This window comes from Xyrauchen texanus, chromosome 19 (assembly GCF_025860055.1).
Source record: "Xyrauchen texanus isolate HMW12.3.18 chromosome 19, RBS_HiC_50CHRs, whole genome shotgun sequence".
Lineage (NCBI taxonomy): Eukaryota > Metazoa > Chordata > Actinopteri > Cypriniformes > Catostomidae > Xyrauchen > Xyrauchen texanus.
In genome coordinates this window covers 44377877-44392876 of record NC_068294.1, presented here as the reverse complement: position 1 = coordinate 44392876, position 15000 = coordinate 44377877, and the positions used below count along the sequence as shown (strand labels likewise).

At 37.0% G+C, this 15000-nt stretch overlaps 1 protein-coding gene across 3 annotated transcripts in view; it reads left to right on the top strand.

The window, feature by feature from the left end:
* Positions 1–15000, top strand: part of LOC127659597 (amyloid beta precursor protein binding family B member 2-like) — a 51298-nt gene that overhangs the window by 35065 nt on the left and 1233 nt on the right. For 2 of the 3 annotated variants that reach the window (XM_052149483.1, XM_052149485.1), the window contains 5 exons: positions 7768–7843; positions 8789–8872; positions 8948–9063; positions 9446–9628; positions 12741–15000. The exon at positions 12741–15000 is cut by the window's right edge. In XM_052149483.1, the coding sequence (XP_052005443.1) occupies positions 7768–7843; positions 8789–8872; positions 8948–9063; positions 9446–9628; positions 12741–12896 (615 nt within the window). In that variant the 3' untranslated portion in view covers positions 12897–15000. The remainder of the gene's footprint in view (positions 1–7767; positions 7844–8788; positions 8873–8947; positions 9064–9445; positions 9629–12740) is intronic. The other variant, XM_052149484.1, reaches the window with a different exon arrangement.

The window sequence follows — 15000 nt, the reverse complement described above, 5'->3', positions numbered from 1 at the left end:
TATTAAAAACGAATTATATTTGTTTTATCAAGACATTTATTCCTTCATTTATTTTCTTATTATTACATTTATTTATTTATGTATTTATTTATTATTTTTGCATGTTTTGTCCTCTATAGTGTTTGTGTTTAATATGAGATGTCCATCGTCATGCATTTAAAGCACGTTCACCCACAGGCTTTGATTAACAGTGATTTATATTGGTAAGATTAACACAGAGAGACACAGAGAGACACAGAGAGAGACAGAGAGACACAGAGAGAGACAGAGAGAGACAGAGAGAGACAGAGAGACACAGAGACACAGAGAGAGACAGAGACACAGAGAGAGACAGAGAGAGACAGAGAGAGAGAGAGAGAGAGAGACAGAGAGACACACAGAGAGACACAGAGAGAGACAGAGAGAGACAGAGAGACACAGAGAGAGACAGAGAGACACAGAGAGACACAGAGAGACAGAGAGAGACAGAGAGAGACAGAGACACAGAGAGACACAGAGAGACACAGAGAGGGACAGAGAGACAGAGAGAGACAGAGAGAGACAGAGAGAAAGAGAGAGAAAGAGAGAGACACAGAGAGACACAGAGAGAGACAGAGAGACAGAGAGAGAGACAGAGAGAGACAGAAAGGACAGAGAGACACAGAGAGACACAGAGAGAGACACAGAGAGAGACAGAGAGAGAGACACAGAGAGACACAGAGAGACACAGAGAGAGACAGAGAGACAGAGAGACACAGAGAGACACAGAGAGAGACACAGAGAGAGACACAGAGAGAGACACAGAGAGACACAGAGAGAGACAGAGAGAGACAGAAAGGACAGAGAGACACAGAGAGAGACAGAGAGAGAGACAGAGAGAGAGACAGAGAGAGAGACACAGAGAGACAGAGACACAGAGAGAGACACAGAGAGAGACACAGAGAGAGACACAGAGAGAGACACAGAGAGAGACACAGAGAGAGACACAGAGAGAGACACAGAGAGAGACACAGAGAGAGACACAGAGAGACACAGAAAGGACAGAGAGACACAGAAAGGACAGAGAGAGACAGAGAGAGACAGAGAGAGACAGAGAGAGAGACAGAGAGAGAGACAGAGAGAGAGACAGAGAGAGAGACAGAGAGAGAGACACAGAGAGAGACACAGAGAGAGACACAGAGAGAGACACAGAGAGAGACACAGAGAGAGACACAGAGAGACACAGAGAGAGACACAGAGAGAGACACAGAGAGAGACACAGAGAGAGACACAGAGAGACACAGAGAGAGACACAGAGAGAGACACAGAGAGAGACACAGAGAGAGACACAGAGAGAGACACAGAGACACAGAGAGACACAGAAAGGACAGAGAGAGACAGAATAAAGAGAAAATAATAAATAAAGGAAAAAAAGTCAAAAAAAATTAATTCAGGAATAACTTTTATTAAAAACGAATTATATTTGTTTTATCAAGACATTTATTCCTTCATTTATTTTCTTATTATTACATTTATTTATTTATGTATTTATTTATTATTTTTGCATGTTTTGTCCTCTATAGTGTTTGTGTTTAATATGAGATGTCCATCGTCATGCATTTAAAGCACGTTCACCCACAGGCTTTGATTAACAGTGATTTATATTGGTAAGATTAACACAGAGAGACACAGAGAGAGACAGAGAGACACAGAGAGAGAGAGTGTTCCATGAGAGATGGTCACACTTGAGTTGAGCTCCAGATAAATTGCAAGAAAAATAAGATTTATTTGCCAACAAGCTAAAGAAAATAGAGAATTCAACATACAACAACATCTAGACAACATCTAGACAACATCTAAACAAAGATTTTGTTGAATCTGGACAGTTTTTATTTTTTAAACTGTCACACCTGAATCTGAGGAAAAGTTCAAGAGAAGCTGATCACAGGATAACCCTCTGCTGAAGAGGATATTCATGCTGGAAAGAATAACATCAAGCAACAAACAACAACTATAAGAAAACTTGCAGGGAAAGAGAGGTAAAGATATTTTAAATAGACAGTACTATTTATCTCTCTTTGGACTTTTGCCTGATTTTTGTTTGAAAGAACAGCACAGAAAAACATTTTTGGACACATCTGGAATTGTAAAGAGATCAGTGAAAGTCATATTTTTCACAATTTTTGGCTTATTTACTCATTTATGCCTATTTTATATATTCACTGAGAGATGAAAAACAAAACTATTCAAAATAGTGGCAGTTATTTCAGTTGATTGTTTACATTCCAAATCAACAATGGCCAGCGCATCATCTTGGCCCCGCCCTTCCTCTACCCTCAGAAGAGCTCTGAGCACTCCAGGCTGATGCTCAGGCACAAGCAGATGAAGGAGAGCCCTGACACACTGTTTGCTGAAATACAGGACAACAGTGCCATGAACAACCTGCTCTTTTACACCGAACACAGCCCTTTATGGCACACTGCCTTCTGTCAACATCTCACCTTTATCAAGAAAAGAGGCATCTGTAAAGGCAGACAGATCTTAGCATTTGAAGATGCTGAAAAAAATGATGAAACAAGATTTTTGACCCTGAACTTATATCAAAATGGCACTGTCATGATCCAGGGATCAGAGTCTGCTCTCAAGGTCTTCATTAAGGATTTTGAACTAATAAAAACACTGGCACTGTCTGATGAAGCTGACAAAAATTTTAACATTGATGCCTCCCTGGAAAATCAGGCCAAAAGATATCAGCTGACTTCAGCAACTGCGATCCCATCTCCAATGTCAAGAATGAAAGACAATATTTCACTTCTGGAAGTAGAAGTAGTGGAGATAAAAGAGTTAATACTGTCCCACCTAAAAGACATCAACATGGAACAAGTTACAATTGACATAAAGAACTTAAAACAAGAAGTTGAATATCTGCAGAGACACAGAGAAGAAATGTCAACAGAACTTCAACAAACTAAAGATGAACTGAGGGAAGTAAAATCCACTTTAGGAAGACAACTAGCAGACGTTAGAAAAGAAATGCAGGAGGAGTTCTCTGCCTTGAAGTCAGTTCTCCACACCAAAGATGAACTCATCACTGACCTAAAAGAAAGACTCAATTCTGTTTCAGCACCAGAGTCTTCTGCTAAACCCTTGACTCGTCCAGAGATGCTCATGGAGAATCCTCACCCTGAACAGATACCAGTGGAAGAGCCTCACTGCTCGACTGATCCAGCATCCCAGATTCACAGCTCCGCTGCACAGGACCCAGGAGAAACACACGCTCTTATCCTGACTGACTCCAATGGGAAATATGTCAGTGAGACACTTCTTTACCAAACATGAGAGCCAAGAAAATCTGGTGTCCAAACACAAGAAGTGCTTTTCAGATCCTGACTGAGAGTAAACATGAAAACTACAAGCACATAATAATCCACACAGGGACAAATGACTTAAGGGCCATGAAGGGCCGTGTGGCTCCTGTGATGAGAGAGGTGGCGATCAGAGCCACACAGCGCTTCCCAGAGGCCAGAATAACTCTGTCCACACTGCTGCCACGCCACGACGTGCCCTTCCACGTGATCCACGGGAATAATGTGGAACTCTCCAGAAGCTGCGCACTCATCCCTAATGTTCATCTAGCCCATCACAAAGACATACAGCCTCATCATATGTATGACCACATACATCTCAATAAGCAAGGAGTGAAAGTCTTCGCCAGAGTGCTGAAAAGCACAGCCCTTGGAAACACAGCAAGAAACAACAGAAACTTCGATAACAAGAGAAGCTCTCAGCCACCGAGAAGCCCTCATCCTCCAGCAGAGCCCAGACCGGCCACCGGCCCTCCATCACAACACAAGAGCTACGCAGCAGCCGCTCAACAACCACAGAACCCTGCAGCGGCTGAACTCAACCAGATAAGACATCTGCTGAACATCATCTGCTCCAGACTGAGGACATAACCTGCATCACACACACATCACACACACATTATAGAAGAACCCATGAAATCTTTTAAAATCAGTAGTTGGAATATACAAGGTCTGCACTCTTCTGCTTTTGGTAATAAGATTGCAGACCAAGACTTACTCAGCAGTGTAACAGATATGGACATCTGTATCTTTCATGAGACGTGGTGTCGTAGTAATGAGACTTTACACTGTCCAATAGGATACAAGGAAATTATGGTTCCTTCATCAAAGAATTCTAAAATAAAATGTGGCCGAGACTCAGGTGGAATACTTATATGGCACAAAGACGATTTAAAACATTCGATTAAAATTGCTAAAAGTGGAAAATCATCTATTTGGCTTGAAGTGAAATCCATCATATCACAGTCCAATCTTTACCTTTGTGCCATCTATATCCCACCCCACGACTCTCCCTATTACGAAGAGCAAAGCTTTCCAACATTACAGGCTGATATCTTACACTTTCAGTCCAGAGGAGATATCCTCATCTGCGGAGACTTAAACGCCAGAACAGGGCGAGAAATTGATTATGTAAATATTGTAGATAATGACCACATCCTCAATGACACCACGTTTCATTCCTCATTGAATATCACACCGAGAAACAGCTACTGATAATTCAGTGAACATTAATGGAAAACAAATGTTAAAACTCTGTAAAGGTTTAGGAATCTACATCATCAACGGCAGAACTCGTGGAGATACATTAGGTAGATTCACTTACTGCTCCAGATTAGGAGCCAGTGTGGTAGATTATTCAATAACAGATATTGACCCAAGCGTTATTAATGCCTTCACAGTCAGACCTCAGCTCCCGATCTCCGATCACTGCCAAACTGTGCTTTATCTGAAACCCCGTGTGAAATAACTAAAACCTCTCCACTTGAATCTGGAAAACTGTTTCCTCTGAAACCTAAACTTAAATGGAATCAATCCAACTCGGATCAATTCAAAGAAAATATGAACAGTCCTACTATATCAAAAATGCTGGATGAATTTATGTCCATTGATTTCACTTTAGATATTAATGGAATAAATTTAGCAACAAAAAACGTAAATTACATATTCAAAACATTGATAACTCTATCTAACATTAAACCACAAAGCAAACATAAAACGCATCAACAGAGAATGAGAAAGGATGTCTGGTTCGATGATGAATGTGCCGGTCTCAGAAAAGAACTGAGGAGACTCTCTAACAAAAAGCACAAAGATCCGTCCAGCCAGACAGTACGGCTCTCTTATTCAGACTGTCTGCAAAATTACAAAAGAATTTTGAGGAACAAAAGAGAAAAATATTTTAAAGCCAAAATCGATGAAATTGATGATTCGGTAGATCAAAATACTTTCTGGAACCTTTATAAAAAACTAGAAAAACCCAAACTAGAGATGTCACTCCAGAATGGCACAATTTGGAAATCTTACTTTGAAAATTTGTATCGAAAAATTGCACCAGCTGACCTTAACCAACCTCAGAGTAAAATAAAGAAAACATTAGAAGACTTGGAGAAAACAATTAAGAATTATCAAAATCCATTAGATAAATATATAACAATATCTGAAATATTAGAACATATAAAACATCTTAAATTAAAGAAAGCATGTGGACAAGATCACATTAGTAACGAAATGCTTAAACTCAGCAGTCCCAGCATGATTCAAACTTTAGCCAAATTATTTAATTTGGTGTTGTGGTCCTGAAGCGTCCCTGAGAGCTGGTCTGAGGGACTCATCACACCCATATTCAAGAAAGGTGATCGATTCGACCCCAATAGTTATCGCGGCATCAGTGTGGGCAGTGCTTTAGGAAAACTGTTCTGCAGCATCATAAACAGGCGATCGTCTCACACATTTCATCACACAACATTTTAAATAAAGCACAAATTGGCTTTTTACCAAAACACCGCACATCCAACCACATCTATTCCCTCCACACTCTCATCAACAAAAACATCAAGGACAAACAAAGACAAATATTTGCATGTTTTGTAGACTTTAAAAAGCATTCGACTCAATTTGGCATGATGGTCTACTATACAAAATCCTACAAATTGGCATCGTGCGAAAAACGTTTGATATTATAAAATCTCTGTACAGCAACAGCAAAAGTGCTGTGAAAATCAGTGACCACAGAAGCGCGTTCTTCCAGCAGGGCCGTGGAGTCTGAGCCCGACTCTATTCAACATCTACATCAATGATCTGGCATCAGCGCTGGAGAACTCGACTGTACCCGGTCTCACTCTACACCACACACAGGCCAGGGGTCAGGGGTCAGAGGTCAGATGTCTGCTGTACGCGGATGATCTGGTCCTGCTGTCCCAAGCACACCTGAGGGCCTTCAGCAGAGCCTGTCCCTGCTGGAACAGTACTGTCAAGACTGGGCCCTGACAGTCAACCTGGACAAAACCAGAGTCATGGTGTTCCAGAAGAAGGCCCGATCTCAGGCACACAAACACCAGTTCCTGTATAAAGGCCAGGTCCTGCAGCACAGCACGAGCTATAGCTATCTGGGTATCGACATCAGCGCTCGACGCTTCGGTCTGGCTGTTAAAACTCTGAGTGAAAAGGCACGGAGGGCTTTCTATGCTATAAAATCACGATGCGGACACTTAAAATTACCCATTAAAACCTGGATCAAATTATATAATTCAATAATAAAACCAATTATTTTATATGGATGTGAAATTTGGGGACCAGTACTAAATTTTAAAAATTGGGATAAAACACCAGTAGAAAAATTACAATTGGAAATTGCCAAAAATATTTTAGGGGTCCACAGAAACACGCCCACCGCCGCCTGCAGGGCCGAAGCTAGGCCTGTACCCGCTGAACATTGAGATCCAGAAGAGATGTGTTCAGTTCTGGCATCACCTCCATCAGTCTGATCCAGAGTCAGTGCAATATAAAGCCCTCCTCGCCAATGAATCCTCAGCAGAACCTCATCCTCTGAACACACTCGCTCTTCAACTCGTCCATCAGACTATACTCCCTATTGACCACAGCTACAGCCCCAAAATTATTATTAAAGAAATCCACACAAATCTAAAAGACACTCATGATAAATCATTAAAAGCACATTTTGACCTCCAGAATAAACTCCAATGTTACTCGACCCTCAATAGAACCACTAAATTGGCCAGTTATCTATTTATTAAACATTTTAAAGAAAGACAAATCCTCTCCAAATACAGATTAAGTGACCATGACCTAGAGATAGAGAGAGGAAGACGTAGACAAACATGGACAGAGAGAGAGCAGAGGATCTGTAGACACTGTGATCTACAGCACATAGAGGATGAGGAACACTTTCTGCTCTTTTGCTCTAAATATAACAATATAAGAGAAACGTTTCTGCCCAAATTTGAAGCCTTGATCCCATCATTCTATGAACTGAGTGACACTGAAAAAATGTCCTTCTTACTCGGAGAAGATGATAATACAGCTGCACTAGCTGCTAAATATGTGCTAGCTATTCACAACGCCAGAGACAGCTAATTCTCTAGAGTGACCCAATGTATTTATTTATACAGTGTGTGTATATTTATTTATCCATCTATTTACAATGCTACATGTGACATGATTTATACATATATGTTTTGTTTGTTTGTCTGTTTGTTTTATTATTTATATATAATATGTTGATGCTTTGGCAACATTGTGTTACACAGTCATGCTAATAAAGCAAATTTGAAATTGAAATTGAAATTGAGACACAGAGAGAGACACAGAGAGACACAGAGAGAGACAGAGAGACACAGAGAGAGACACAGAGAGAGACAGAAAGGACAGAGGGATGAATGGAGAAGTGTGTTTGTTCTCATCAGTCTCTCTCTCTCTCTGTCAGATTATGGCCGAGCGGAGAAGTGCTGGTTCTGTCGCAGGATCTTCATCTCAATTCAGTTCAGATGTTCCTCTCAGAGGTAAGAGCTTCACCAACATATCAACACCGAAACCAGCTCAGCACGTCTTCATCGTGATCTAAAGGCCCTCTTGTACCTTATAGCTGATAACATACAGTGAGTGTTTCAGTGTCCAACATGAGAACTCCTTCAAGAAGCGCAACACGAGATTATTTGTCATATATTTCTGTTGTTATTTCATAGTTTTCATGACTTTACTATTATTCTAAAATGTGGAAAAGTGTCAACACAATAGAACTATGGGACGTATTTTCCGCAGGTCTTTGTGAACGTTTGCATTTTAAGTATATTTTGCTGTGGTGATTCAAGTGGGACCCACTGGTGGCGCTATATCACGAAAATGTTTACGCTTAAAACGTTTAAAACGTATGCGTAAGTCAAGCATATGAGGTCTCATTTGAAAGCTTATAATCTGAAGTTTTCAGAGATAAACATCAGTTCTGCATTTATGATACTTAAAATAACAATATAAGACCTGAAAACATTTGCGATGAAAATTAGCGCCCCCTAGAGGTAATGAGGTAGAAATATTTATATAAAAATAAATGGACATGTCATATATCAAATAAAAGCTTTCACTCTCAGGAATGTGACTCTATAGTTTATTTTGTTGCACTAATACCACAGTTTGAAAGACTTTCTAAAGAATCACAAAGTGAAATATGACTTCTGTAATTCATCAAATACAAACGTCTCATTTATGCTCCGATTGCTGCGACTGTCAGCCACAAATAGCCAAAAACTTTATATCTGCTTTTACCTTTGCAACTTCTCTAAATAATTAGCTATTGTTGACTTGTCTGTGAGCTTGCTAGTGTGAATAATTCAATGTTATATCTTCGATGTCCAGAACAAATTATGCCATCAATATATGTGACTTTGATGCAAGACAGCACAGATACCATCTGTCACGTTCAGGTCGTTTCTCATCTGTGTGTTTCTCAGTAGAGTTCCCAACACCAAAGACTGACGTCCAACACAGTTTCCACGTGCTTTATCTCGGCATGACCTCAGTACTGAGACCGATAGGTACCAAAGCACCCACACTGTTGCATTTGTAAGTGACTTCTGCATCCTGTATGACTGTATAACGTTGTCTATCAGGAATGGACATGATCAATGGAGCGATAGACAGTCTGATGTCCACTGCAGGGAAAGAAGACTGGACACCCGTCCTGCTCAATGTCGCTGACGCCACGATCACTGTCATCAAAGAAAAGGTGAGACTCCAGATCTGTTCTGATTCTTGCACATGTGTTTCTTTATCGAGTTTATCGATGTGATATAAGACTGGTGGATGCAAACTATTATTATTATTATTATTATTATTCTTTCTCAATTTGATGAGCTGTAACTTGTTTTTCGTATGATGAAAACACACCAAACTGTGCATGCATGAAGAGCATGTGCCTAATTGCATTTTGTGTAATTCTGGGATGGATGGGATGCATGGTTGCCTAGCAACTAGATTTGCCATATTTAGAACGTCAGCCCCGCTGCCCCATTTGACCTCGAGGCTTCAAAATTCACATACGAATCCTTTTCATCTTGGAGCAAATATGTCAACCATGATTGTCATTTCTCTCGTATCTGTTTGAGCAGGAAGAGGAGGAGGAAGTCATGGTGCAGTGTCGCGTGCGGTTCCTGTCGTTTATGGGTGTCGGTCGTGACGTCCACACGTTTGCGTTCATCATGGACACGGGAAACCAGCACTTCCAGTGTCACGTGTTCTGGTGTGATCCCAACGCTGGGAGCGTGTCAGAGGCCGTACAGTCGGCATGTGTGGTGAGTCTCTTATATACGACAAAGCGATCAAAAGTTATAGCAATGCAAATATAATTGATCATAGTGTCCAAAAACATCTCCAAACAAATAAAAGATAATAATTGTACATAAGAACTAATTACACATGCAAACACAACAATGACTAAAGGTTTGCATAGCATGCAGACATGATTTTAGTCATGAGATTTCACAGGATGAGTTTCATTCTGTGTCATTTGAGTCATCATTGAGTCTGTGTCGTGTATTTGGCGCCATCTCCTGGTGGTCATATGTAACATTGTGCTTCATGTGGATTATCTAATGATCTATACATCTGATTATCTTGTGTGTGGACTCAATTGAAGGATAATTTTGATGATTTTTAAATACGTTTCTAGTTAAATTCTCATTACCACAACTATTTGGCTGCCTTTTCAAAAACACCAAATTTTTGTGATGTAAAGACTTATTCTGCTAGAATTAGAAGTTCAAACATGGACACTTTGCATTCTCATTACCGCACCAGATGCTAAACGTGATAGACGATGTATTTAGTGATCATTCTTGCCAACTATATTCGTTTTTACATACCTCTGTGAGATGAGGCGATGCTTTTTGCTCACTTGTAATGGTTGCCCCTATTATTAAGTTTTTGTGTTAGGTCACCTCATTACCGCAACATTTTTATTGTTTTTTTTCCGTATTTTAACTTGAACATGAATGCATTGTAATGTTATTAATGCATTTTATTGTTATCCCAGTTAAAAGACAGAGGCGTGTTTCTAAAGGTAGTTTGGCAATACTGAGAGAAATAAACATAGTGGCCAAAACAATGTTTGATATTTTTTATTGTTACATACATTTTCATTTATGTTATTGCATGAATCGTTTTGTGCCTCATAATTGTTTTAATTTATATATTTCGATGAAAATCAATCAATATATATATATATACATTATATAAATATACATTACATAAAAATATATATACATATATAAATATACATTACATAAATATATATATATACATTACATATATAAATATACATATATAAATATACATTACATATATCAATATACATATATAAATATATAAATATACATTACATATATATAAATATATAAATATACATTATAATAAATATACATATATAAATATACATTACATATATCAATATACATTATATAAATATAAATATACATATATATACATTACATATATATAAATATATAAATATACATTATAATAAATATACATATATAAATATACATTACATATATCAATATACATTATATAAATATAAATATACATATATAAATATATACATATATAAATATACATTATAATAAATATAAATATACATATATAAATATACATTACATATATATATATACATACACATATAAATATACACATATAAATATATAAATATACATTATATAAATATAAATATACATATATAAATATACATTACATATATATATATACATACACATATAAATATACACATATAAATATATAAATATACATTATATAAATATAAATATACATATATAAATATACATTACATATATATACATACACATATAAATATACACATATAAATATATAAATATACATTATATAAATATAAATATACATATATAAATATACATTACATATATATATATACATACACATATAAATATACACATATAAATATATAAATATACATTATATAAATATAAATATACATATATAAATATACATTACATATATATAAATATATAAATATACATTATAATAAATATACATATATAAATATACATTACATATATCAATATACATTATATAAATATAAATATACATATATATACATTACATATATATAAATATATAAATATACATTATAATAAATATACATATATAAATATACATTACATATATCAATATACATTATATAAATATAAATATACATATATAAATATATACATATATAAATATACATTATAATAAATATAAATATACATATATAAATATACACATATAAATATATAAATATACATTATATAAATATAAATATACATATATAAATATACATTACATATATATATATACATACACATATAAATATACACATATAAATATATAAATATACATTATATAAATATACATATATAAATATACATTACATATATATATATATATACATACACACATAAATATACACATATAAATATATAAATATACATTATATAAATATAAATATACATATATAAATATAAATATACATATATATAAAACTTTAAGGTATGTGGCAATAATAATAATTAAAAAAAAAAAAAAATATATATATATATATAATTTTTTTTTATGTATTTTGTTTTATGTTTTTGGCCAAAACTGACTCAAAAATAGCACAACATGCGGCATTGCACCCTTTGCCCCGCCCACTGGCGCTCAGTATCTGAGAGAGAGCAGGACAGGCCGAATGTGACCAACTATTACTGAACACCAAAGAGGATTGAAGTGTGTTTTTAGGCTAATATCAATGTGGACTGACTGTGAATCAGCCATAATACAATTCAAGCTTTGTAAAGGAACTGTTATTGAAGGATGGGGCAGAAGGATCGACCGTTTCATTCATGATAGACTGTTTGATCGTTTATTGTGCTGATGTGCTTGAGATGAACAGTTTAATATGGTCAGATATTAGTTGCATCATGTGTTGCATGTGCGTTATGTGTAAACCCTGAAATGTAGTTTTATAATGTTATGGAGCTTCTTCAGATTGAGTTTCAAATATAGCTGAATTTGAGGGGCTGTGCAATGTTAGCCAATCAGACCAAAACTGAGTGTTTCAGACAGAGGGTCAGAGACAGGGAGCAAAATGATCATTTATTACTAAACTGTGACTGTGCAAAAAAACTACATTATCAGTGGACCTCAGTGAAGATAATACACTTATTAAAAATAGCATTATATGACCCCTATGTTTTACATTCCCTTTCAATAAATGCACTTAATTTACACAATGCCTCCATTTGTGACATCAAATAATTTATTTTAGGATTTCTTTATATGTGAATAATTCTGTCGCTCTGTAATTATTTGACATTAACTGTATATTATACCTCTGTTATTCTCTTCCAGTTGCGCTATCAGAAGTGTTTGGGGAAGAGCAGCTCCTCGGCTCCGCCCCCTTCTGACTCCGTAACACGCCGCGTGACGTCCAGCGTGAAGCGTGGGGTCCAATCAATTATAGACACTCTGAAAAAGAAGCCCGCCCCCGAAGTTCCCCAACAGTGACAGAACAGCAGTGATGGACAGCAGGTGGGGGCGGGGTTTATTTAACGATGCAGCCAAGGAGAAACACACACCAAGATTAACGAGGAGCGCAAGAAGAACTTCACCTTTGACCTTTAATCGTGTGTGCAGAATGAAGCATGCCTATGCCTTACACCAACACACACGGTCTCACGGTATTTTCTGCCGAGTGTCAGAGAGTGTCGGAGTGAAATTAAAGTTCAATGTCGTTCATGTGTGCTGAGATTTGTGCCATTGTGCGTTTCATTTCACAGCAGCCGCTCAGTCAAACCATTCACACACGTGGGAAATTGGATCTGTTGACATTTTTCTTCTCTTTCTCACATATGTTGATATTGTCCGGCGTTGGGTAGCAGGAGAGGAAAGGTTTGTGTGAATTCACAGATCTCACATGTCATGATGATATAAAGATATTTTCTGTACTTGGGAATGTTGTAATACTCTGGAGTGTGTCTGTGATATCTGTTACAGGGAACGAATCGGGAATTGTGAATGTTTTACGAGGTTTTAATCTGGTCACACGTGCACTCTCCTTTAGTTAGCAACACGGCTAGAAACATACTCTACACAAGTCCGTGTTCGTGTGTTACTGTGGCGGTAACAAACTTTATTTTTTGTTATTAGGGCTGTCGATTCAACATGCTAATTCGATTCATGTCCCTGGACCGTAATAATAATAATAATATGGAATATTCCATCAGTGCAGTTAAAGCGTGCAGTACCAGCTGTTTTCAGCAGGGGGCAGTAAGTGAAACTCCAGCTGACAACAAACACACTCAGCTCGACACTAGAGACGGCGCAAGATGAGGATGCGTTCTTGCGTTCAGACAGCGCATTTCAAACTACGTTGAACGACACAACGGATTAAAAACACTGTGTATGACACGACGCAATCAAAGTGATTTTTGAGAGCCTTTCTCAGCAATATATATATATATATATGCGATTGATTGGATTAACTAATCTGTATATCATTTAATTTATTATTATTATATAATTTAATATTAGATTAAAACACATGTAATCGATATTAGTTGTTGGTTGTTATTCATGTAACTAGCTATAACTAGTGTTGTCACGACACCAACGTTTCAGTAGTTGATACAATACTAGTCAAATTTCATGATTCTCTACCAATTTCGATACCAGAATAAAAATAAGTAATATTCTATTAAACACTCTCCTTTAGCCGTTTTAACAAAGTAATAATAAATGTAACAATTTAATAATAAATTAAAGAAATTGCATATATATATATATATATACTGTATATATTAATAATAATTATAATAGTAGTAGTAATAATTATTATTGTTTTTATTATCATCACTATTACATTAGGTATTACATTATACTATACGCAAGTTATATATTTTTTAGTCGCAATGCATCAAGCTTTTATTTTTTTTAATTTTCTTTCCCGTTTTGGAACGCCAAATTCCCAATGCACTCCAAGTCCTCGTGGTAGTGTAGTGACTCGCCTCAATCTGGGTGGCGGAGGACGAGTCTTTGCCTCTGCGTCTGAGACCGTCAATCTGCGCATCTTATCACGTGACTTGTTGAGTGTGTTACCGTGGAGACGTAGCACGTGTGGAGGCTTCACGCTATTCTCCGCGGCATCCACGCACAACTCACCACACGCCCCACCGAGATCGAGAACCACATTATAGTGACCACGAAGAGGTTACCCCATGTGACTCTACCCTCCCTAGCAACCGGGCCAATTTGGTTGCTAAGGAGACCTGGCTGGAGTCACTCAGCACGCCCTGGGATTTGAACTAGCAAACTAGCGAACTCCAGGGGTGATAGCCAGCATCTTTTACCACTGAGCTGCCCAGGCAAGCTTTTAATTTATTTATTTGATTTATTAAAGTATTATATTATATTTAATTATAAACATATATAGTCTGTAGGCACTGCACACTTTACAGTGAATGTGCAGTCTCTTCTGTCATCTACTACAACAAGCACAACAAGTGATGCTCATAAAATCTGGTGTTTTCAGTGTATGAGCGGCTTCACATATTCGCTTTGAAGCGTGCAGCACATACAGACTGTGACTGTGTATATTGTGACAGACTGATCA